The following is a 21240-nucleotide window of genomic DNA, read 5'->3' as shown; positions in this document are numbered from 1 at the left end:
TAGTTATAGTAGTATTGTAGTATCATTGATAATTATATTGTCTATCTAGGATACTTGAAGAGAGTAGTACTTGGAACTACACAAAGGATTTAGCTCAAATCGTCTCGTTTTGGCTCGACTCGACTGGAAACTCGATCCGAATTCAAGTCGAGTTGGGGGAAATTTTTCGAGCCGAGCTCAAAGACGTCTGCTTCGAGTCGATAAATGGATCAAAGCTGAAAGTATTTAGATCTACATGGAGGAAGTAAAAACATAGGCAGAACAAATTAAATTTGTGTTCTTAAACATTAGGTTAATGTGATTAGAATGTTCGCCTGACGTGTGCCGCTTTCAAAGAAGGATTTTTTTTAAAGTTACTTTTTTTGGTTAGTCAAAGTACAGTAGTATCGGGTGCAGGCACACAATTTTCTCATTCTCATTGCTTAATCAGCAACAATTGGTTTCCATGACGAAGGGAGACTGGAGAAGGGAAGGAAAGGATGCAAAGAAAGTTTATCTGCGAATTAAAAAGGGAAATCTACAAAGACAGGGAAATATACAATAAAAGCGAAGGTGAGAAGAAGAATTTAAAAATATAGAGAAATTTGAATATTACATATGACAGTAAATTTCATGCGAATACTGTAGAAGGGCAGCAAGGGACAATTACTATGACAATATAGAAACTAAAGATAGAAATGAGTGTTTAATGAGCGAATTGACTTTGAGGAAGATGGAAAGAATACATTGAGGAGCCGGATGACAGCAAGAATAAACTGTGCATTTTAGACATTAAAACGGAAAACGAAGTAATCGAGGATGGTTCATTGGACAAGTCAAAAATATAACAGCGAAATGAAGAACAAAAAAGGAGATAATATACGTTTTGAATTTATTAAGAATACAGAAGAAGAATGAAAATCAATAATTCGAAACTCGCAACCAAATCAAGTATCATCGTAAGACTTCTTTCAGAGAGTTAAGATTTTGTTAGGTAAAGAATCGAAATATATGAGGACTATAAAACTACACTGCTGCAAATGTTTTTAAGAACACTGAGTAGGAATTCACCGGGAGGGATGTCAAGGTGAAGAAATTACCTGAGAACCATATTTTATATATAAACTTTTTTTCCAGCAAGTAATCTATGGACCAGTGATGGAAGAAAATTATGATGAATTGTGTTGGTAAAGGTAGAAAGAGCGAACGCCATTAGTAAAGTAGATTCCAGTTTACTCATAATTTTGACATAACTTTAGTTGGGGTCTACTAGCATTCTAGTTGTCCCCATCGCCCCCAATTTTAACATGCCAGAGACGCCAATGAGTTTGTTGATTATAGTCACAAGTCTAAAGTGGTAATTCATTTTTTTCTTTGTGTTGTTTCTGATATACGAAATCTCATAACATACGTATGGTATCCTCGTCGCCATAAGTGCCTTTACATCGCAGTGACGGGTATGTGACCGCGCAGTACTCCAAGGAAGGGATGGTTGTATAAGAATTTTTGATTAATTTTGAAGAGTTTTTATTTTGACTAGGGAATTAACATAGGTATAGGGAGTAAAGACACAGATTTGAAGCATCAGTGCACGAAAAGATTCGTATTCTCAGTTTTTCTATTTATTGTTTTATATGTTAAGTTAAACACCACAATATATATCACTGATATCGCAGATCGAATTATTTTGTAAAATCGTGTCTGTAACCTATTGTCAAAACATTCATCTCAAGACATGATGTAGAGAAAAGAGAAAGAGATAAGACATCTGTAATATATGTATAATTACTCAATAAGTAATTATAAGTAAATTAGACTCAATAAGTAATTGTAGAAATTAGTTAAAGGACACGTAAGAGAGCGAAAAGGAGGTCTAGAAGTCTGAACTTTTTAGAAACGTCCTAGATAGGTGAAAATATAGTTAAAAATTGCAAAAGGTATAATGTAATTTATCTTTCTTTTCTTATATCCTAGTATACTTTTTTCTTTCACATCCAAACATCTCTATTCAGAATTACGAGATGTTTGTGAAGAGAGGTGAAGAGAGAAACATTTCCATTTCAAGAATTATATCAGGAAAAAAATCTTTTGACTTAGGCTAGATTCGAACTCGTAACCCTTGAATCCATAAGTCTGCGCTCTACCGATTGAGCTAACTAGTTTTATTGGTACTAACTTCAAATACAGAACATGCACTCAACTATTCGTGATACAACAGAAAAGTATTGAAACAACTTGAAAGTGAGTACTCAGCTTAAAGACATAAGATACAGAAATAAAATCAAGAATTAAAGGAAAATGCAGAATAATAATAATAATAATAATAATAATAATAATAATAATAATAATAATAATAATAATAATAAAAAAGATGATGAAAAGAATTTAAAAAGTCGCATTGTTAAAAGTTTGGTGTGCGAAGTTAGTCCTAATATGAGATTTTATTAATTATATATAATAAATGTAAGCGTGGTTTATTCGTGCGTGCTACTCAATATGCGCAACTCATAAGGGTTGTACAGTAGCCTTGCGTCCTCCAACCGTGAAGAAAGATTCGGTTTGAACCTATGCGTGTCCTAAGAGGAAGGAGGAGATTCAAAGAAAGAAAAGTGGTTTAGAAATTATGCAAAAATAGAATATCTCACGAGGTGAGGTGATATAGAGTTCAGCGTGTCTTTCAGCTGTGACTCTATACAAGATGTGCATCTACGACTTAACGTGGAACCCGAACCACACGACTCCTGCCGGGAATCGAAACCCGTATCATCTCTAGCTCTATCATGGAGAGACACACAAGGGCGCCCATATTGTGGTTTGAAAAGGGGGCAAGTATAAGCGACATTTCAAATATAGTTCCAAATTTTGGGGTAAATATTCAAACAATTTTAGGGTTTTCGATCTTGCAAAGTATAATTTCCTCTAGAGGGGGCAATCGCTCCCTCTTACTCCCTTAATGGGCGCCCCTGGAGACACAGGGACATGCAAAAATAATCGAAAATAAACGATATTAATGTTAAATCCATAGCTTTTGAGTACATGAATTATGAAACCTTCTATCGTTCACATCAAAGTTTAGCATTGTCGGCATGGAGGTTTAATGGGAGGGGTGAAAATTTAATAATTCTTAATTGAAAGATATGAGTGTCTATTCAATAGTTTTCGGGGTTGCTGAAATTAATAATTACACTCCAGATACCATTAAAGCCCAAAGCTTTACTCTTTCGTTAGCAGGAAGTTATTCATTTACTTAACTCAGGAGACCTTAAAGTTAAGGATATGAAACTCGATGCATATATTTCTAATTCAAAATTATTAGATACGTATTGTAGCTTAGACTTCTAAGGAGGGGAAGGGCCAATTTATGCAATGATTTCCTTCACATTCGAATAAAATGCTGTTCCATTATATTGCGAAAACTCATTTCGAGTAGTGTCATTGGTAATAGTTTTCCGTATTTGTTTAGACCCCTACTCATTTATAACAGAATCTCACTTTTCCTCTAACACCTAAGCAAGCACTTAGTAAAGTAAATGCCATTAAAATCTATATTCATAGGACAGTGGTGCAAATGCAGTTGAGCTCTTCGGCAATCTTTAGCATGGAAAGAGAAAAAAGCCACCACATTGATATTGGAAATGTAGCTAATGAATTCCTCCCCGAAAAAGGTCACCCGCACATTTATTTTACAGATGGTGGTTTATAGCTATACGTAAGTTTGTTGAAATTGCTCCATAGTTGTGGGGGCAAGACACTGAAGTCATCCGTAATAAGGGGGCAAGTGGCATGTAAAAGTACTCAATATGAACAATATTAATATCGAAATCGTTATGGTATTAGTTTTCGTGGTCGCAGATGAATAGTGACGCTGTCGATGGTGCTTAAGTTCAAGTTAAGCCTTGGTTGGCATGGAGGTCAGAGTGGGAGGGTGACAGGCAAATAAATAAATAAAATAAAATAAAATCGAAAACATCCTTTATTTGTGTCGAATATATATTTTTCGGGATCTCTGACATAAACGGTAATATTCCAGATGTGGTATATGACCAAGGTTGGCCCCATTCGCATGCGGTTTCAGAGGAGAGAACCGGTGAAGATTTCAGAACAGTTCCTTTGACTTAAGTTTCAATACACTTAGAGTGAGGAGTGGTAATACACAAATACTGGTGTCACATCCGGACCTATCAGAGGTATGATTTCTGGGGAACTGTCGTTGCTCCAGGGAGGCATTACCCCATGATCAGTCCCTAAAATTCTTACTGCTTTACAGGAGCGTATACAGGAATTTTTTCAGTGATCGAAAGCATTTTTAGAGTTAAATTGTTCAGATGGTAATGTATACGTATACTAAATTCGTTTGAAATCCCTCCAGGAGCCCATGTTGCATCGTACGTTCAACTGTACTTTTTTCTGAATCAAAACTCTCTCTCTCTCTCTCTCTCTCTCTATATATATATATATATATATAAAACAGTAGGGATGCAAAAAAGCGAGAATTTTGGAAATTTTGGCTTTTTTCATTTTCATGATTTTTCTATCCAAATAGCTTTCTTATAGTATATTCTATAGTTAGATAAGAATTCCACGACCTGAATGCCATATTTAGCTCTGTAATTCACCATCAAGATGGATGAAGCACATATTTTACGAATTAAAGCTAACATAAAGAATGTAGTATTTGAGGACAATTTTACAGGCTATTTAACTTTATTTTAACTTTTGAGTTTTTGACATTTTTTTCTTCTCTAGATCATTTTAGTTTGTCATCCGTGTTTCATTTCTAAGAGCTTAGTATTCTAGATTCTAGCACAAAAGTTAACTTACGTTTTTCTATATATCCGTCAAAGTATACGTTTTTAAATATGTCCGTCAAACCGTACTTCCACATTTCTGTTATACTGTAGTTGTGCAATGATTTAGCAATATTTTTCCAGATACAACCTTGAATACCAATTTATACAAATAATCAGTAGCGGATTTAGAAAAGTACTTTGGGAGGGGTTTCTCTGATTGTTTCGTTTTCTAAAAAGTCCTAATTTTATTTAAGAGGTGCTTGAAGTTTATGAGTATAGGCATAACTAATATTTCGTTTCGTTTATATGTTTAGCAATAATCTTCCGGATACAACCTTGAAGATCATTTTATACTGAGAATCAGTGGCGAATTTAAAAAAGTGTTTTGGGAGGGGTTTTCTTACTACTAATGTTTAGTTTTTCTAAACATTCGTAATTTTTATTTGACGGGAGCTTAAAGTTTATGAGTAAAGGCATAACTAATAGATATTTCGTTCGTTTTAGACATTCCGCAACTTTGTGAACAGGCTTCAGTCCGAAAGACCGATCCCCTAACTTTCGCAAAATCGTCACTGCTGGTAATTAGTAATAATAACGATTTAAAAACAATAAGAAAGGAAGTCGGCCAACTCCTACACTCCTAGTCGGCCAGTACACGCACTATTTCTACATTCACAGATGGAATGAAGGAAGGTTTTGTCAGAATGGTCGAATGCTGGGTTGAATCCCGGACTTCCCGATAGAAGCGCAAACGCCAACCACTCAGTCATCTTTGTTGTGCAGTTGTATTTAGCTTAACTTAAATATATTCCGTAGTCCTTTTTTGGGGGGGATTCCCTAATGATATGCTGAATCCCTCTTGTTAAAAAATCAGAAAACTTGAGGACTGGGTAAACCGTGATGTGGTCAAGGGCACCCATGTTGTGGTTTCCAAAGGGGGGCAATTATAAGCGACGTTTCAAAAATAGTTTCAAATTTTGCTGTAACTAATGTAAAATTCTATTGGATTTTCAATATTCTGAAGTACATTTTCCTCTAGGGGGGCAAGCGCCCCCTTGCTCCCTTCCTGATGGGTGGCCTTGATGGTGGTTATAAAAAACTTGACTGTAGAATTTCAAGAATATGCAGAACCAAAAGTTCCAGATGTGCAGCCTTTAATTGTATCTTATGAATCTAAGTAGCCTATTTCTCTTATGTTTTATTTAAATTTTATTTTCTTTCAAAAAGAGGGTACGGAATATTTTGCAGTAAAAATACTACATACAATTTTGCTAGTTATTTGTATATTTTTTAAAAAGAAGTTTTTACTTTTAGGGTTGGCTCGTTTACACCAGCTGTTTTTTTTTAAAAAATAACTGGTTTAAACTAAAAAAAATAAAAAGAACAAATATGTGAATCGTGTGAACTTCATGGTGACGTTTCCACATGTCAAACCATCTGCATTAGTCTTATTTCCTTTTCACCTTTTAATCATGGTATCCCATGTTCAATTCTCGGTCGAACCACAACCCTTCTTCCATGTGTAAACCAAGTAGCGGTTCGGATGTCACTTTAAGCGATAGTCTTCTCCTTGATAACCTCGGTATTACGTAAGGATGTTAAGCCTAAACATACGAAACGAAACCAAATTATATATTTCTGCATGCCTGTTGTTTTATAAAGAAGCCAAGGTTGCTTAAATATTTTGATTGAAATTGGTAAAATTTATCGATTGCCTACGTAGCTTCCAACATTAGCTTGGACTGGATTTTCAATGATATCTACAACTAAATTTGTAATTTTAATACCTCAGTTTTAGCGTAGTGATTATAATACGTTGACCTTAAAGTTTTACATGGAAAGCAATAACAGGATTTTCCCGTTATTGTTTTACATTTAAAAGAATGACGGGATTTCCCCGATGGCTAGGGCGGGAGTTTCTCAATTTAAGAAATTTACTGACCGGGCTTCTTTAAGCTCATGGGACCTCTTCCAGCATAACCCCGTTGTTGCATAATAACACCAACGCGAAACAAACCTATTTCTGTGAATATGTAATATAAATACATAAAACAAAATATCTAAATCAAAAAACCTGGTTTAAACCCCAAAAAAACTGGTTTAAACTGCCCCCCAAAAACGGGTTTATGGCATTTTCAGAAACAACCATGGTTCTTGCCAACTCAGCTTACTTTTGTATATAGGAGGTTAATTTTTTTATTATATGCATTGGTTAATCCTTTGGAATTCATAATGTAAAAACGTTGAAGTAAAATTGTTTAAAATATCTTTTCGAAATTCATGGCTTATTTTCGAAGTTTTATATTATTATCGGCATCAACCACTAATTAAATAACTTTTTGTGTTATAGAGAAGCGAAACAAAATCTGATTTATCAATTTAAAGCAGAATTTTGAAAAAAGCCCAAAATTTCCCAAGCAAAAAAGCGAAGCAGAAAAAAACGAGTTTTTTTAAAAAAAAGCCGTTTTTTTTTCGAGCCCTTGCATCTCTATAAAACAGTAACAGAATCGGTTGTAGACATTTTGTAAGTGTAAATAAACAATATTTAGTCGCCCCCGCCTAAATGATAATAAAAGAATAGAATGCTGTAATGGACAAAAATTCTTCAGATAATTGTTACAATTACAAATTTCTTCAATATATAATAATTCAGTCTTCCTGTGAGTATTAAAGGAAAATGGCGAAATTAAACCTAATTAACTGTGGATGAATCATGACCAAAGTTCCAGTTTTAATAATTTATATATTTTATTTATTAAATAAGCACAGGAAACAACTAAAATGTATACCTAAGATGTAGTTTGTCAAATGCAGTTGAAACATAAAAGTCGAAATAGAATAAAACTAATGAGCTTTAAGTTTAACATTATCACAGGTTTGATTTTGACAAAGAGATATGCTCTTACACTTCATTAAAAGCATATTTAAATAGTATTTTCCAGTGATACAAATATGGTAGTTAGCTTAATTTCTCGTTTTCTTTGTTACTGTAAAGTTCATGTTATAAAGACACTTTTGTGGCTTTCAATTTGGCAAAATCTCTTATTATTGCATCAATATCAATTTCATTCAGAATGTAATTTTCAATGGCCATCAAAGCTAGTCCATTTAATCGTTCTTGAGATATACTTGATTTCAAATAATTCTTTATTAATTTTAGTTAAACTAGTTAAATACACAACAAATGACAAAAGTGTGTGTCTTAATTGATATTTAATTTGTCCTCGAGCCAGTGGCAGCACTTTAAAATCAGGTTCCTTCGCAAAAAATCTTTTCAGGGCCCTTTAGGCCTATAGAACAATTCAATTCTTTCATGTTTCTTTCCAACATAAACGTACGAAATCAGGCAGTAACACAATGTAAACACAAGCAAAGATGCACCCAAGATTTTTCTTTCGGGTTCGAAGATTTTTCGGAATAGCCTACAAATGCAAATAATTTTGTGTATCTGCCCCTGAAATTGTGCTAATTGAAGGATCCAGACTCTCAGACTACCTGTGCAGTGTTTCGTCCACACAAATTTTTAGGGGGCCACTTTCCCCCGGGAGGAGATCAAAATAATACGTCTGTAATATAATAATAAATAAAAGAATAGCAGCAGTGGCCCTCTAAATACTAAGTGTACCTTCCCGGAAGATTTTTTCTGAAAGGAACACTGCACCTATTAGGGATGCCCACGAGACAAGATGTGTAGCTGTCTCGTCTCGAAAATGTGTTGTAAAAGTGATGTCTCGACTCGAAAAATGTATATTGCTCTATTGGAAGAACCGTGTCTCGACTCGAATTTTGTCTGGAAAATCCTGTCTCGATTCGTCTCGTGCGCATCCCTAGCACCTATGTCGGTGCATCCCTGAACACAAGCAACTAATAATCAAAACTCTACTTTGCATTAGAATTATTACTAATTTAAAATATCTCTCCATCTAAATTTAATAACAGAGAATGGATTAATAATTATTGTTATGCTGTTATAGTAAAACAAGCATCTGTATATGCTGCTGTGATTGAAAGTGAGAATACTGAAAAAAAAAACTACTTGTCATCCAAATGACCTTTCATAGCTTTCGATTATATCCTTTCAAGTTATATACTTATATGCCGCGTGAAAACTAATTGTATTCAAACATATTTTGAAATACATGAAATTTAATTCAGACCCGTAACAGAAATGACCGTATAGTCCCATTTTAATTCAACAATTAAATTACTGCAATCAGGTAAAATAACCTTACAGTTTCAAAAGAATGTCGACCTGCAAATGCTTCGTTAACAGTGACTGGTATTTTCAACTCCCCACCTCAACGTTTGTATGATTTTGTCCAGAACGCGAAAGAAACCTTTTAGAGACTTCGGTTGCCTCTTATCTTCATTCATGTTTTGTAGCTTTCTTTTCCGATAAAATGCTCACTTGGTTTTATATCGTTGTTCATTATTATTACATGAAAAACAAAGTACTATTAAAAAGTGAAAGCACACATCATTATAAATTTAAAAAATAAAACAAAAACGAAATGACTTAGGATAGAAATGAAAATCTTGACGAACGACAAATGAACTAATAGATATTAAACAAAGTGAGCATTAACCAGTGGACAGTGATTTGAGCCATTAGGAACTTAAGTTAAAATTTCCCTCAGAAATGATTTTTAAAAAATCCACTTGTACCGCCCGTCTTTTCTTAGTATTCGCTCCACTCCCTGGGCGAATGGACAAGAAAAGCTTACTTGCTTGCATGGGGGCCCGAAGAATTTTTTAGAGGGGTCATCTTCCTGGTTGGTATATTACGTTTGGTATTTTTATTTGTATTAAGAAAATCTTAAGAAATTATACATATATATTATACTTGTCGTAAGCCAGGTGGGGCCCGGCCCCCTCGTCCCCTTTTGGGCGCCCATGCTTGCTTCAACTTTGATAATGTGAATTTCATTTACGGTGATCTTTCTCAACCCTTAACTGAGGTCATTGAACCAAAGTACCATGCGAAGACACTGTTTAAGACAAGATGGAGGAGCACCCTTGGAGACATTTCTTTCTACTGTGATAATGCCACCCAATCCATAAACAATACTTGCGGTTGAATTCCTTTCGTTTGTTGATCCATTCGGATTTTAAAGACATATTTGGCAATGATATTCTCTAACAAGGTGTCGGAAGGATTGTTGAGGAAGGAATGAAGAGTCTGTTATATTTGTATTTTGTGCATATGGTGGGATTGTGGAAAGAATACCACTGTCTTTAGCTCTACGGTCACTGTCTTTAGCTCTAAATTTTCCTCAAACTAGCATCACTTGTGCGTGTGGTATTGGCAAAAATTGATGTACGAGTCCATTTCATTTGTAAAGGGTGTTTTACAGCCCACCACGCAAAGATTCGACTTTATTGTCCTTTTGATGTATTTTATCTGTATCTCAGTCTGTACAATATTTATTTGAAGCTATATGAGGAAAATTTTTCATCATAACATTTTTTTAAATAAATATTTACATTTAAAACAAAATTCATTTTTCTAATTTGGCTCCCTGTTCACCTGGCGCCTCCTCCGAACGCGTAGTTCGCTGGCTTCAAGATCCGGCCCTGCAGTAACAATGAAATTCTGTATTACCGCCCGACTATCGTTGTTGTGAAAACATTCATCATGATATGACGTAGGAAAATGAGTTACATTAGGGTTCTAAGATCTAATATCAAAGTTGAAACATCGCAAGTAAAACAAAAACATGTAATAGCAAATAGTTTTGAAAATAATTTCAGTTTAAACTAGCTGCGACTACATTTAATTCAAAATTGAACTTCTGGAGTGCAACATATGAGCGTAGCTAAAAGAAAAAATCAATAAGAACAGTCGGGATTTGAACCTAAGCAACACAAGTAGGAGTTCCTTACACTAACCATTCATCTACTATATTTTGTTTTTCTAAAAATATTTTCCATGCAGCAAAATGCCATTTCACACTGAAACATCAACAACATAAGAACAAAGATTTCAAGAAAATTTGCCAAAGCTTATGTATTAAAGGTATCCTGATATTCGCCCAGTGGTACTGCAAAATCACTAGTCAGGATGCCTCGTATCGAAATTTGAACCGGGAGACTCTCAATTACGAAGCGTCAACACTAACCAGTAACCTTCGTTCGCTCAGTAAATGTCTTCAAATTACTTTTCTGTAATTATTTTTCAAAAATTTTATTATTTTCATGAAGCAAAGAGTGCATCTTCTACTTGGGTTGAGAACTATATCTACTATACTTCTAACAGTCAACTAATAGTTGATGTTTATTATTTCTATCGATTTTCTACGTCTACTAAGTTATTTCAATTTTTTATAAGTTTTCCCTTCCGTTTATGACAATGATTAGAAATGAAGGCTCCTCTTCTTATACAAATCTTGATCATTGTAACATTTTTTAGTCAAAATTCTGAATTATTGAAAATATTTAAATTTGTTAGAATGAAGAGGATAATACTAAGAAACATGGTTAGAAAAAAAGAAACATTGTTGTTTAACGAATTGATAAAATCAAGCTTTTTCAAAACATAAAAAAATACTGTATGGTATGGGATGATCATGGAAAAAGTAAAAATAGCCATCGAGGACACACTAACCAACTACTGTACGCGGATAAGTCAAGGTTCGTTAACTTGGTAGACGTATATGAAGAAACCACTAACAGAAAATAGCTGATAGCTTTACGCCTAATCATCTCAGCGACCTCGAAACTATGAACTCTACATTAACATCGGTTGTCGTTTTCGATCATTTTATATGTTACTCCCTTCCATTGTCCAAGGTATGTCTTACCCCTTATCCCAATGCATGAAAAGCAAATAATATTTTCACAAACACCGCGAGGGGCAGGGAGGGAGTAACAGAACGCACACAGCTCGCTGTATGGCTTTAGGGCAAATACCTAAAGGCATAAGCAATAGGCCACTTGACCAAGAGCAATGTTGCCAAACGTAACACAAGATAAGCCCACGCGCAGCCTGTCTCTTCGCGTGACATTACCTTCGACACAAAATCACTGACCCTTCGAACAAGATAACATTGTTGCGCTCTCAGAGTCAGGTTTTAATTGCATTTGTGTTGAAGAAATGGAATGAAATCTTTAAGTTTTACGTCCCACGATTGTGCCGGTTAGGCTAAAGGAGACGGTGATGATGAGTAATGAATGAAATGAAGAGAGTGGGAGGAAATAGGAGAACTCCGAGGAAACCGACGCACACGGTGTTCGTCCGCCACAAAGTTCAATTGGCGGGGGCTGGGATCGAACCCGAGGCCCTAAGCACTAGAGGTGAAAGCTCTGCCACTGAGCAACCGCGGCCCTAAAGGAAAAGAAAAGAAAAGCGCACTCAAGACAATACCTCTAGAGTTGTGGGGAAACTTGTCCAAATAGACTTTTCTTTTTATTTACATTTAAAAAGAAATAAAATATATTTCCATGATGGAATAAAATTCCACTAATATAATAGACATCTAAATTAGAAATAGCAAAAACAGCTGAAAGTAAGGAGAAAGCAGTAATTTCACATCAGGTTCCAAAGAGAATAAACAGCACCGAGTAAGCAAACAACAGCGTTACTCCTCCTGTGGTCCTGTCCCGAGCATGTGTCAAAGGTGACGTCATTGCACGATATGACGGAAACGCGTTCAGTGATGAACTTACCAAGCCAGTAACTACTGTATTTACACTACGGAGTCCGACACTCTATAAAGTGCCTTTTATGTATACAGGATTATGCGCGATCAACATTATAACTGTTACATTTTTCATTCTCTGTTGCAAGAAAATAATTGACATAAGGATAGGACCTGTACTTAAACGCAAAATTACCTAAACGGTCTGGTAGTTTTAGTTAGAACGATCCGTCAAGTGGAGGTGGGGTAAGTTCTCAAACATTTAAATATACAACGTCTTATATACTGTAGGTGCACTACGCAACCAGTTACTAGAGAACAAACCCCGAAGTAGGACTGGTATCAAAACGAGACAACACGAGACTATTTACAGTATCAGTCTCCTTTCAACCGACAAATAGCGGTCTCAGTCTCGTCTCGATAGTTTCGAAATAAATTATTTGAAATTATTCCACACTAAATTCGACAGTAGATAAATAAAATACATCTCCAATAGTTCTCCCTATTGCTTCAGAATATATAATGGATGCACCATTTTCTACTAGATAAAGTATGAATTAGCAATTCATATACAACATTCAAAAATACATATGTCTGTTTCCATTAAATATACTCATTGTTTCTTAAATTATTTATTTACTAATTGAAATACCCGGCGTTGCACGGGAAGAATAGGTTTATATTTCAAAGATATATTTGAGATTAGTTTTCCCACTAGAATACATATTTGAATCGGAATGAAATAGTACGAATCCATTTCCAGCAGGAGCAAATGAATTAACTTGCCGCTAACGAAGAATAAAAACTTGGGCTTTTATGGTATCTGGAAGGTCATTATTCACTTCAGTGACCCCGAAAACTATTGAATAGACACTCATATCTTTCAATTAGGAGTTTTTAGGACCTCGAAAGCTATGGATTTAACATTAATATCGTTTATTTTCGATTATTTTTACATGTCCCTGTGTCTCCCATGATAGAGCTAGAGGTGATATGGGTTTCGATTCCCGGCAGGAGTCGAGTGGTTCGGGTTCCACGTTACGTCGTAGATGCACATCTTGTATAGTGTCACAGCTGAAAGACACGCTGAACTCTATATCACCTCACCTCGTGAGATATTCTATTTTTGCATAATTTCTAAACCACTTCTCTTTCTTTGAATCTCCTCCTTCCTCTTAGGACACGCATAGGTTCAAACCGAATCTTTCTGCACGGTTGGAGGACGCAAGGCTACTGTACCATATGCGTACAACCCTTATGAGTTGCGCATATTGAGTAGCACGCACGAATAAACCACGCTTACATTTATTATATATAATTAATAAAATCTCATATTAGGACTAACTTCGCACACCAAACTTTTAACAATGCGACTTTTTAAATTCTGTTCATTATCTTCTTTAGTATTATTATTATTATTATTATTATTATTATTATTATTATTATTATTATTATTATTATTGCAATAGCTATATGAAGCAAATATCTCGGCCAATTTCGTTAATACACACCATTCAGCAACCGGTAGTTGTAGAAATCAGGCTTTTGCAACAGCAATTGTTAGCTCAATCGGTAGAGCGCAGACTTATGGATTCAAGGGTTACGAGTTCGAATCTAGCCTAAGTCAAAAGATTTTTTTCCTGATATAATTCTTGAGATGGAAATGTTTCTCTCTTCACCTCTCTTCACAAACATCTCGTAATTCTGAATAGAGATGTTTGGATGTGAAAGAAAAAAGTATACTAGGATATAAGAAAAGAAAGATAAATTACATTATACCTTTTGCAATTTTTAACTATATTTTCACCTATCTAGGACGTTTCTAAAAAGTTCAGACTTCTAGACCTCCTTTTCGCTCTCTTACGTGTCCTTTAACTAATTTCTACAATTACTTATTGAGTCTAATTTACTTATAATTACTTATTGAGTAATTATACATATATTACAGATGTCTTATCTCTTTCTCTTTTCTCTACATCATGTCTTGAGATGAATGTTTTGACAATAGGTTACAGACACGATTTTACAAAATAATACGATCTGCGATATCAGTGATACATATTGTGGTGTTTAACTTAACATATAAAACAATAAATAGAAAAACTGAGAATACGAATCTTTTCGTGCACTGATGCTTCAAATCTGTGTCTTTACTCCCTATACCTATGTTAATTCCCTAGTCAAAATAAAAACTCTTCAAAATTAATCAAACATTCTTATACAACCATCCCTTCCTTGGAGTACTGCGCGGTCACATACCCGTCACTGCGATGTAAAGGCACTTATGGCGACGAGGATACAAGAAGCCTTACAAACAAATATTTCCTTGGATTCCCATAGAGTAATTACAAGATTCGCTATTCTATCCCCAATGATCTAACGGGAAAATAATTTTAAAAAAGAAAAGCGCTGAGAATGAAATATTGTTTTCTATCTTTATCTTTTTTGAGATAATGATGAAAGACTGCAGACGGAACCTAGTGATATGATTACGCACAAAGTAGGGAATAAACATCAAAATGTGAAAGTAAACATGAATATTATGTAATTAATCTGACCATTCGTCATAACAATGATTAAGTATGCTTCTTCTTCATAATTATCACATCATAATGTTATATCAAATTAGATAACGTCTCTATTTTCAAACATAATTCTTCAAGGTTAGTGGCACTCAAGTCGAGTGCCTACAAACTACTCCAAAGTTGGCTTGGTCACTCGTAATCGTATTTTTATATTCTGTGTATTTATTTTTTTAAATTCTTTTCGTAGATGAACAGATTTGCGAAATTGACAAGCTTTCAATGTAGAGTAGATTTATTAACATGAAAAAATTGCTTATAATTTCTATATTTAAGTAAACCCATGATAGATATTTTCCGTTATAATGTTTAAAATAAGTTAAATTTTATGCACACATGAAACACATAAATACACAATTCTTTTATACGACCTTATTAAAAAAAATGGATTCTTTGTAGTAATAGTATCCGTCCATGAGTACAATAAGTTGTGTTATTTTCTGTCGTTAATGAAGTACAGTTACCATTAGCCCTCCTGCTTACTGATTTCAGGTAAACATAGTCATATATGTTGAGGCATACATTATTCTGTTAAAAACTTTTAGTTATAGAATTCCTAACGTAGAATTCCTAATTTCGCTACAAATAGTGACATTCCGCTACTATTATTATTAGTACTACATTTGAAAGTACAATCTCGATATATATATATATATATATATATATATATATATAGGAAATAGATGATTGCGCACTGAAACATAGTGATTCTATCATATTTATCTGGTGATGAAAAGGCATTTTTTTTTAAAGGTTTAACATGAAGTTTGTCGACACAAATTACCAGCATTTTAAATTAATATGAAATTCCAATTCAGTCTTTGCTTTAGTCTAATAATGCTTCTCTTTCCATGGTCTTGTCCTATCCTAATCTGATTTCCTTTATCTTTCTAGTTCCAATCTCATCATATCTCTATGCTCAATTACAACTAATACAAAGACAATAAATATATTGACAGACAGTTTAAAACTTTGTGTTGTTTCAAATTATTTCCAATATACAAAGATTATTAGAGAAGGCATTGCCTTCCTTACTACTACATTCATGATTAAGACTGCTGCTTTCATAGCTTACATACAAGGTAGCAACTAAAGAAATTGAATAATGATAAGTTGAGTTTTTTTTTTTTATTATTATTGAAGACAATACTGAAACTTTCAAGACTGGGCTTGGTCTTGTTTCCAATTGCAAATGTTTGTCTTAGTTTCATCTTGAGTAAGTTTCAGTGAGTAAGGTCACTGTCTCTTCTGGATAAACAAATGTCCGTTCTTGGTAGCATTCTAGAAGACAGTGACCAGAACCGCAGTATCAGCGCCCCGATTCATCAACCATATCTAAACCAAGTTTCAAATTTAAAGTGAATTTCTAAATTTACTTTTTCAGACTTGGTTTGAAAGAGATTATATAACGTAAATCAGTGAGTAAAATTATCTTTTATTTTATATCTTTAGAACTGCTAATAATACTTCCATTTATTTTCAGGTGTTATTCGTGACGCCACAGCTAGCTACGCAGTCTGCATACATGTACTATCTGCCATTTTGCTTCTCTGCTCAATTTCCTGGACTGTTGAGATGCTTGTAATACGTTATTCAACTTCAAAGAAAACGAAAAGGAAAGATAAAAATAAGTCCGAAGTGAAGATCTGATTTTTCTAAGTTTTAAGATATTACGAAATATTATACTTTAAGTATTAACGGAAGAGAATTTATTATTCCAGTGTTTTTCAGTGTAATATTTATACAGGATTGGATACACAAAGGTCAGAATTTGTTTCTTGGCTTTAGCGTATCATTACTAGAGTTGATAAAATCAAATTTGATCTAACTGCCGCGCAATGGACAATAGTGTCTTGTAAACTAAAGATTAAAGACTTCAAACATTAAAATATTTATTATTTTGTCGTATATTCGTATCTTTATTTAATAAATATTGTTTATATCTTACTAAGATTCAATTGTTTTTAAATTATGAAATTTCATCGTTTATTCTTAAATGTTTATGTTTGTCGACCGTCACATTGACAGAAGTTTCCAAATTGCAATTCATGTTTACTCTTCTCTTCTTTTTTCTGAAATTTTTAATGTCAAAATCACTTCTTCACTCTTACTATATGTATAAAATTGAATCATAATAACTCAAATTCTGCGAACAATAAAACGACGATAAGCAGAGCTTTATGTACAAATATTTAGATGGTATCAATTCCTACCTGACAGAGAACAGTTTCGTGGAATTTATGAAATATCACATGTTTTTTTGTTTAATCTGGAAATTTCATTTTCGAAGTAAAGTTAGAGATTTTTGCTTAATGAACAATATCTACTCTAAAATTGGAACTCATGGAATCTACAGCCAAAAGTTTCATCTGAAACTTGTAGTCCACAATTCGCAGTTACTTAGTTTGTTATATTTACATTAGGAGTTACAAACGCTTAAAATTTTGACACACTGTGGGATAGCACACTTAGACTACTAGCAAATCACTATAACCATGCATGACGATTAACCGGTGGCGGCTTTAGCGGGTAAGCACGGGCCTACTCACAACATTTTGAAAAATGTATTAACACTAAAAGTTACAATAAAGAGTAAATATATTTTCCACTATTTATATTAATGGTAGATAATTATTTAACAAATAGCATCAAATACTACTGTGAAAATAATTTCCTACTGTCATTAATCAATCAAATGTGTATATACATCCCTAAGCGATGGAGCGGGCCTATCCAAAATTAAAATTCTAAAGCCACCCCTGCTATTAACCATACCACGATTGTAACCTAGATCAACCAAAAGATTTTTTGGGAAGTGAGTGAAGATGAATCTCATAAATGTAGATATAATGCAAAATAACTGCATCATAATGAATTCTTGTTCCAATGATTCATGTAATTTATTAAGCACTTTGGTTTATAAAAATTCCTTTATATATGAGGCTCGGGTGAACATAATGGTAAGCGCCACTTCCAGTGAAATTGAGTTACTAGGTTGAATGCGTTGGCATCGAACCACATAATAGTATGTACATAGTTTAATTTCGGAAATGTACTTGCAGAAGATACACAGGAAGCTTGTTTGGTAAATCAGGTCCCGAGCCCTCATGTTTACTATGTCTATCCGATGGTCCGGGACACACACACAAAACCCTCAAGACCTTACTTGATGAATCATTGTCAAATTTTGTCAGAATGTAGAAGGTCAAAAGTTTAAAATCGATATCATTTTTAGAGCCAATATTCAAGCCGGAAGTGGTACAAATTAAACATTTCCATTTTAACGGTGATCCCTATGGGGCATAAACGGTCTACAAAGAGAGAAGCGGTTTTCTGGAAAGGATTAAGTGTATCAAGAGTACGTTATTCTCAAACCGGGAGTGGTAGAAATCCACTAAAAATTCTGGTTTCAATGTTCATCTACATAGAGGGAAAACGATAACAGATAGCGAGAAGAGGTTTTCTGATATCGATTTACCGTTCTAAGAATAGGTACCATCTTCTGTACAAACCCACTCTTCAATCCGAAGTGACAGAAATCAAGCATTTCCGGTTTTAACGTTGATCATCGCCGTAGAATAAATACCGTAACAGATAACGAATAGCGGTTTTCTGGAATCAATTTGTTAGAATGCTGCAAAAATATGAGGAGCAGTACATCCTTGAAAATCCACTTCCTCTATTCACATAGAATATGTTAGTGATGAACAAGAGGAAAGGTTTCACCAAGACATTTCCGTGATAGAGAAGAGATACCTAGGTCATAGGGATCCTACCGTGGTATGAGATTATTGTTACTTTCATGTGGAAGAGTAAAAAGGATTACAAGGGCAGCACAAAAATAAGGTTTAAGCAAGTTAGCCGGCATATCTCGTTACAATATAAGGTATCACTGGCGTAGGAAGAGCCTGGCTAAATAGACGAGTCATTATAGCTCAAAATTTTGTGATTAGTTAAAAAAAACCTTATAAGCATGGGACTTTGAGATTAGATGCTTTGAGTTGTGGTGAACAACATACTAAAAGTCCCTAAAAATCACAAGTGTGCTACGGCTGCCATATTGAAAAATGGCCGCCGTAATAAATTCAATCTTTTAAAGTTGTGATCAATAAGGGAAATACCTTATAGGCATGGGCTATGTGAATCGATGGATTTTGTAGTAATGAAGAACATACTGAAATCCTTCCAATAGCGCAAGTGTACCATGGCCGCCATATTGAAATCTGAACCTCGTAATATTCAATAATTAGAAGCTGTTATGAATTCTTTATACATAAATATGTTATATATATATATATATATATATATATATATATATATATATATATATATATATATATATATATATATATAAATTTCAGCAACTTTTCAGTTTCTGTGCAATTGGCATTTGAAAATATATACCTTAAAAATTTTCATTAGAAATAAAGTAAATGAAAAGCAAAAGATGTTTCTACGAATAAAACAAATGCAATCAAATTATGTCAATCACCACTTTTAGTCTATGTCTTCTTCGTCATCAGAAAATAGATAATTTGTATTAGCCTTATACATACAGGAAAATCCTTGACAATTTTTACACATAGCAGAACATAACAAACCCGTTTTTACAATTACATATAGATGTAAATCGACATGAAATAAGCTTCATCAATTGTGGAGGTGCTGGACTCCTTGTTATCGGCACTGGAGACAAGGCATTTCCCAACTTTACTCACCCCCAGTCGGTTGGGTTTATTTTATTGTCTTTCCATACCTGGACCTAAAGGTACACACGATACGAATGTTGGGCAGCTGCGTCACTTGTAGGAGGTAGTGATCAAAGGTCAAATGTTATGTTGAAAGCTTGTTTGGATATCGTTATTGTACCTGTAGTACCGTAGATCGTCCAATGTTTTTTGTTGTCCACCACCATATAAGTGTAGTAAAAATATTTCTCCTGCTTTGGATATCTGCTCTCGTGTTGCCAAAGGGTTATTAAATACTAATATATTCTCCGTTAGGCTGCTATTTTCCTGTATGAGGTGTAATGTCTTTCGTTTACACTATTTATACAACGCCGAAGTTGTGTCACATCCCGTAGCTGCGTGAAGGAAAGGAAATTCTTTACATGTTTCTCCCAACAGTGATTTCTGGCGCTGAATAGAGAATAGCTTCGGTTTCTGTTGACTGGATGCTGGGGAAAGAAACCATATCATATCACTTTCACTTGACAAAGACGTTAATAGCACAATTAAATCTGTATTACGTCTCACAACCACTACCGATGATATTGTGCTTGCCATCTCTATAGTACAATGAATGTATCAGCATCTGCCTAAGCAATGAGAACATCTATGTTGTATGACTTGCAGTGACTAGCTAGAAGTTCGATTAATGATGTTTTTTCTTGTTATTTGCTAGGAAATCTTCCTGTGATTATGTAGTTACTGCATTTAGATGAGGTTGTATTGCCGGTGAGGATCGTCGAGCTGCTCGTCTCTGCTGTTGCCAGCATTTAATTGTAGGTCTGTCTGGATAACCGACGAACACAACGATGCAATTACTGCTAAAGTGGGTTAAGAGATATGAAACGTAGCAGTCAACAACCTGGTCGAGGCTCAGAGTCAAAGCTTGCAGTGAAGAAGATTTAACTCCTTTTCGCAGAAATGCTTCATGAAAAAGAGATGGAGGCTTGGGTGCTAGTTCATAAGAAAAACATTCCTTCAACTTTTGTTGTTCTTTCACGACGTACATAATGCGATGAGTGTTGATGACGATGCTTGTATCTCCCACTTTGACTGATGCAAGAGTCTTCACTTTAAATTTTCACAGAGAAGATTACTCCTTTCTATTGCATGCATGGGGTTCTCTCCATCCTCGCGTTCATTGTCGCAATTTACTGTTGAGTTTGCATTAATCCCGGTAGACATGTTTACGATATCATCACTGACCTGTTGGAATGGATAGTGCTCCATTAACCATGCACACATTTTCTCTACATCACGTGAATCGCTAATTTGCCTGCCAGGAGTGTCCTCATTGTGTTCGTTACTTATACTTGAGGTCACGCCTTGAAAGATTCCAAAGATTTGGTGATATTTGTTGCAAGTGAGAGATGAAGTCCATGGTAGTAGAGTCTTTTCTGTAATTCCTCTTCCATGAGTAAACCCACCAATTGATTTCATGGGTCTCATGAGTGAGTGCTCAATTACCATGTCTGACCACGTACCAGACCAGTATTTTGAAGTTCGTTGAATTGTGAAGTATCCC

At 34.6% G+C, this 21240-nt stretch overlaps 1 protein-coding gene across 2 annotated transcripts in view; it reads left to right on the top strand.

Annotated features, from left to right (window-relative positions):
* Positions 1 to 17596, top strand: part of LOC145680885 (monocarboxylate transporter 1-like) — a 229929-nt gene extending 212333 nt beyond the window's left edge. For both annotated transcript variants that reach the window (XM_081752036.1, XM_081752035.1), the window contains one exon: positions 16472 to 17596. In XM_081752036.1, the coding sequence (XP_081608162.1) occupies positions 16472 to 16638 (167 nt within the window). In that variant the 3' untranslated portion in view covers positions 16639 to 17596. The remainder of the gene's footprint in view (positions 1 to 16471) is intronic.
* Positions 17597 to 21240: the final 3644 nt, after the last annotated feature.

This window comes from Thermobia domestica, chromosome 3, assembly GCF_964235325.1.
Source record: "Thermobia domestica chromosome 3, izTheDome1.hap1.1, whole genome shotgun sequence".
NCBI lineage: Eukaryota > Metazoa > Arthropoda > Insecta > Zygentoma > Lepismatidae > Thermobia > Thermobia domestica.
The sequence above is the reverse complement of the archived record's forward strand: the minus strand, read 5'-3'. Positions and strand labels throughout refer to the sequence as shown.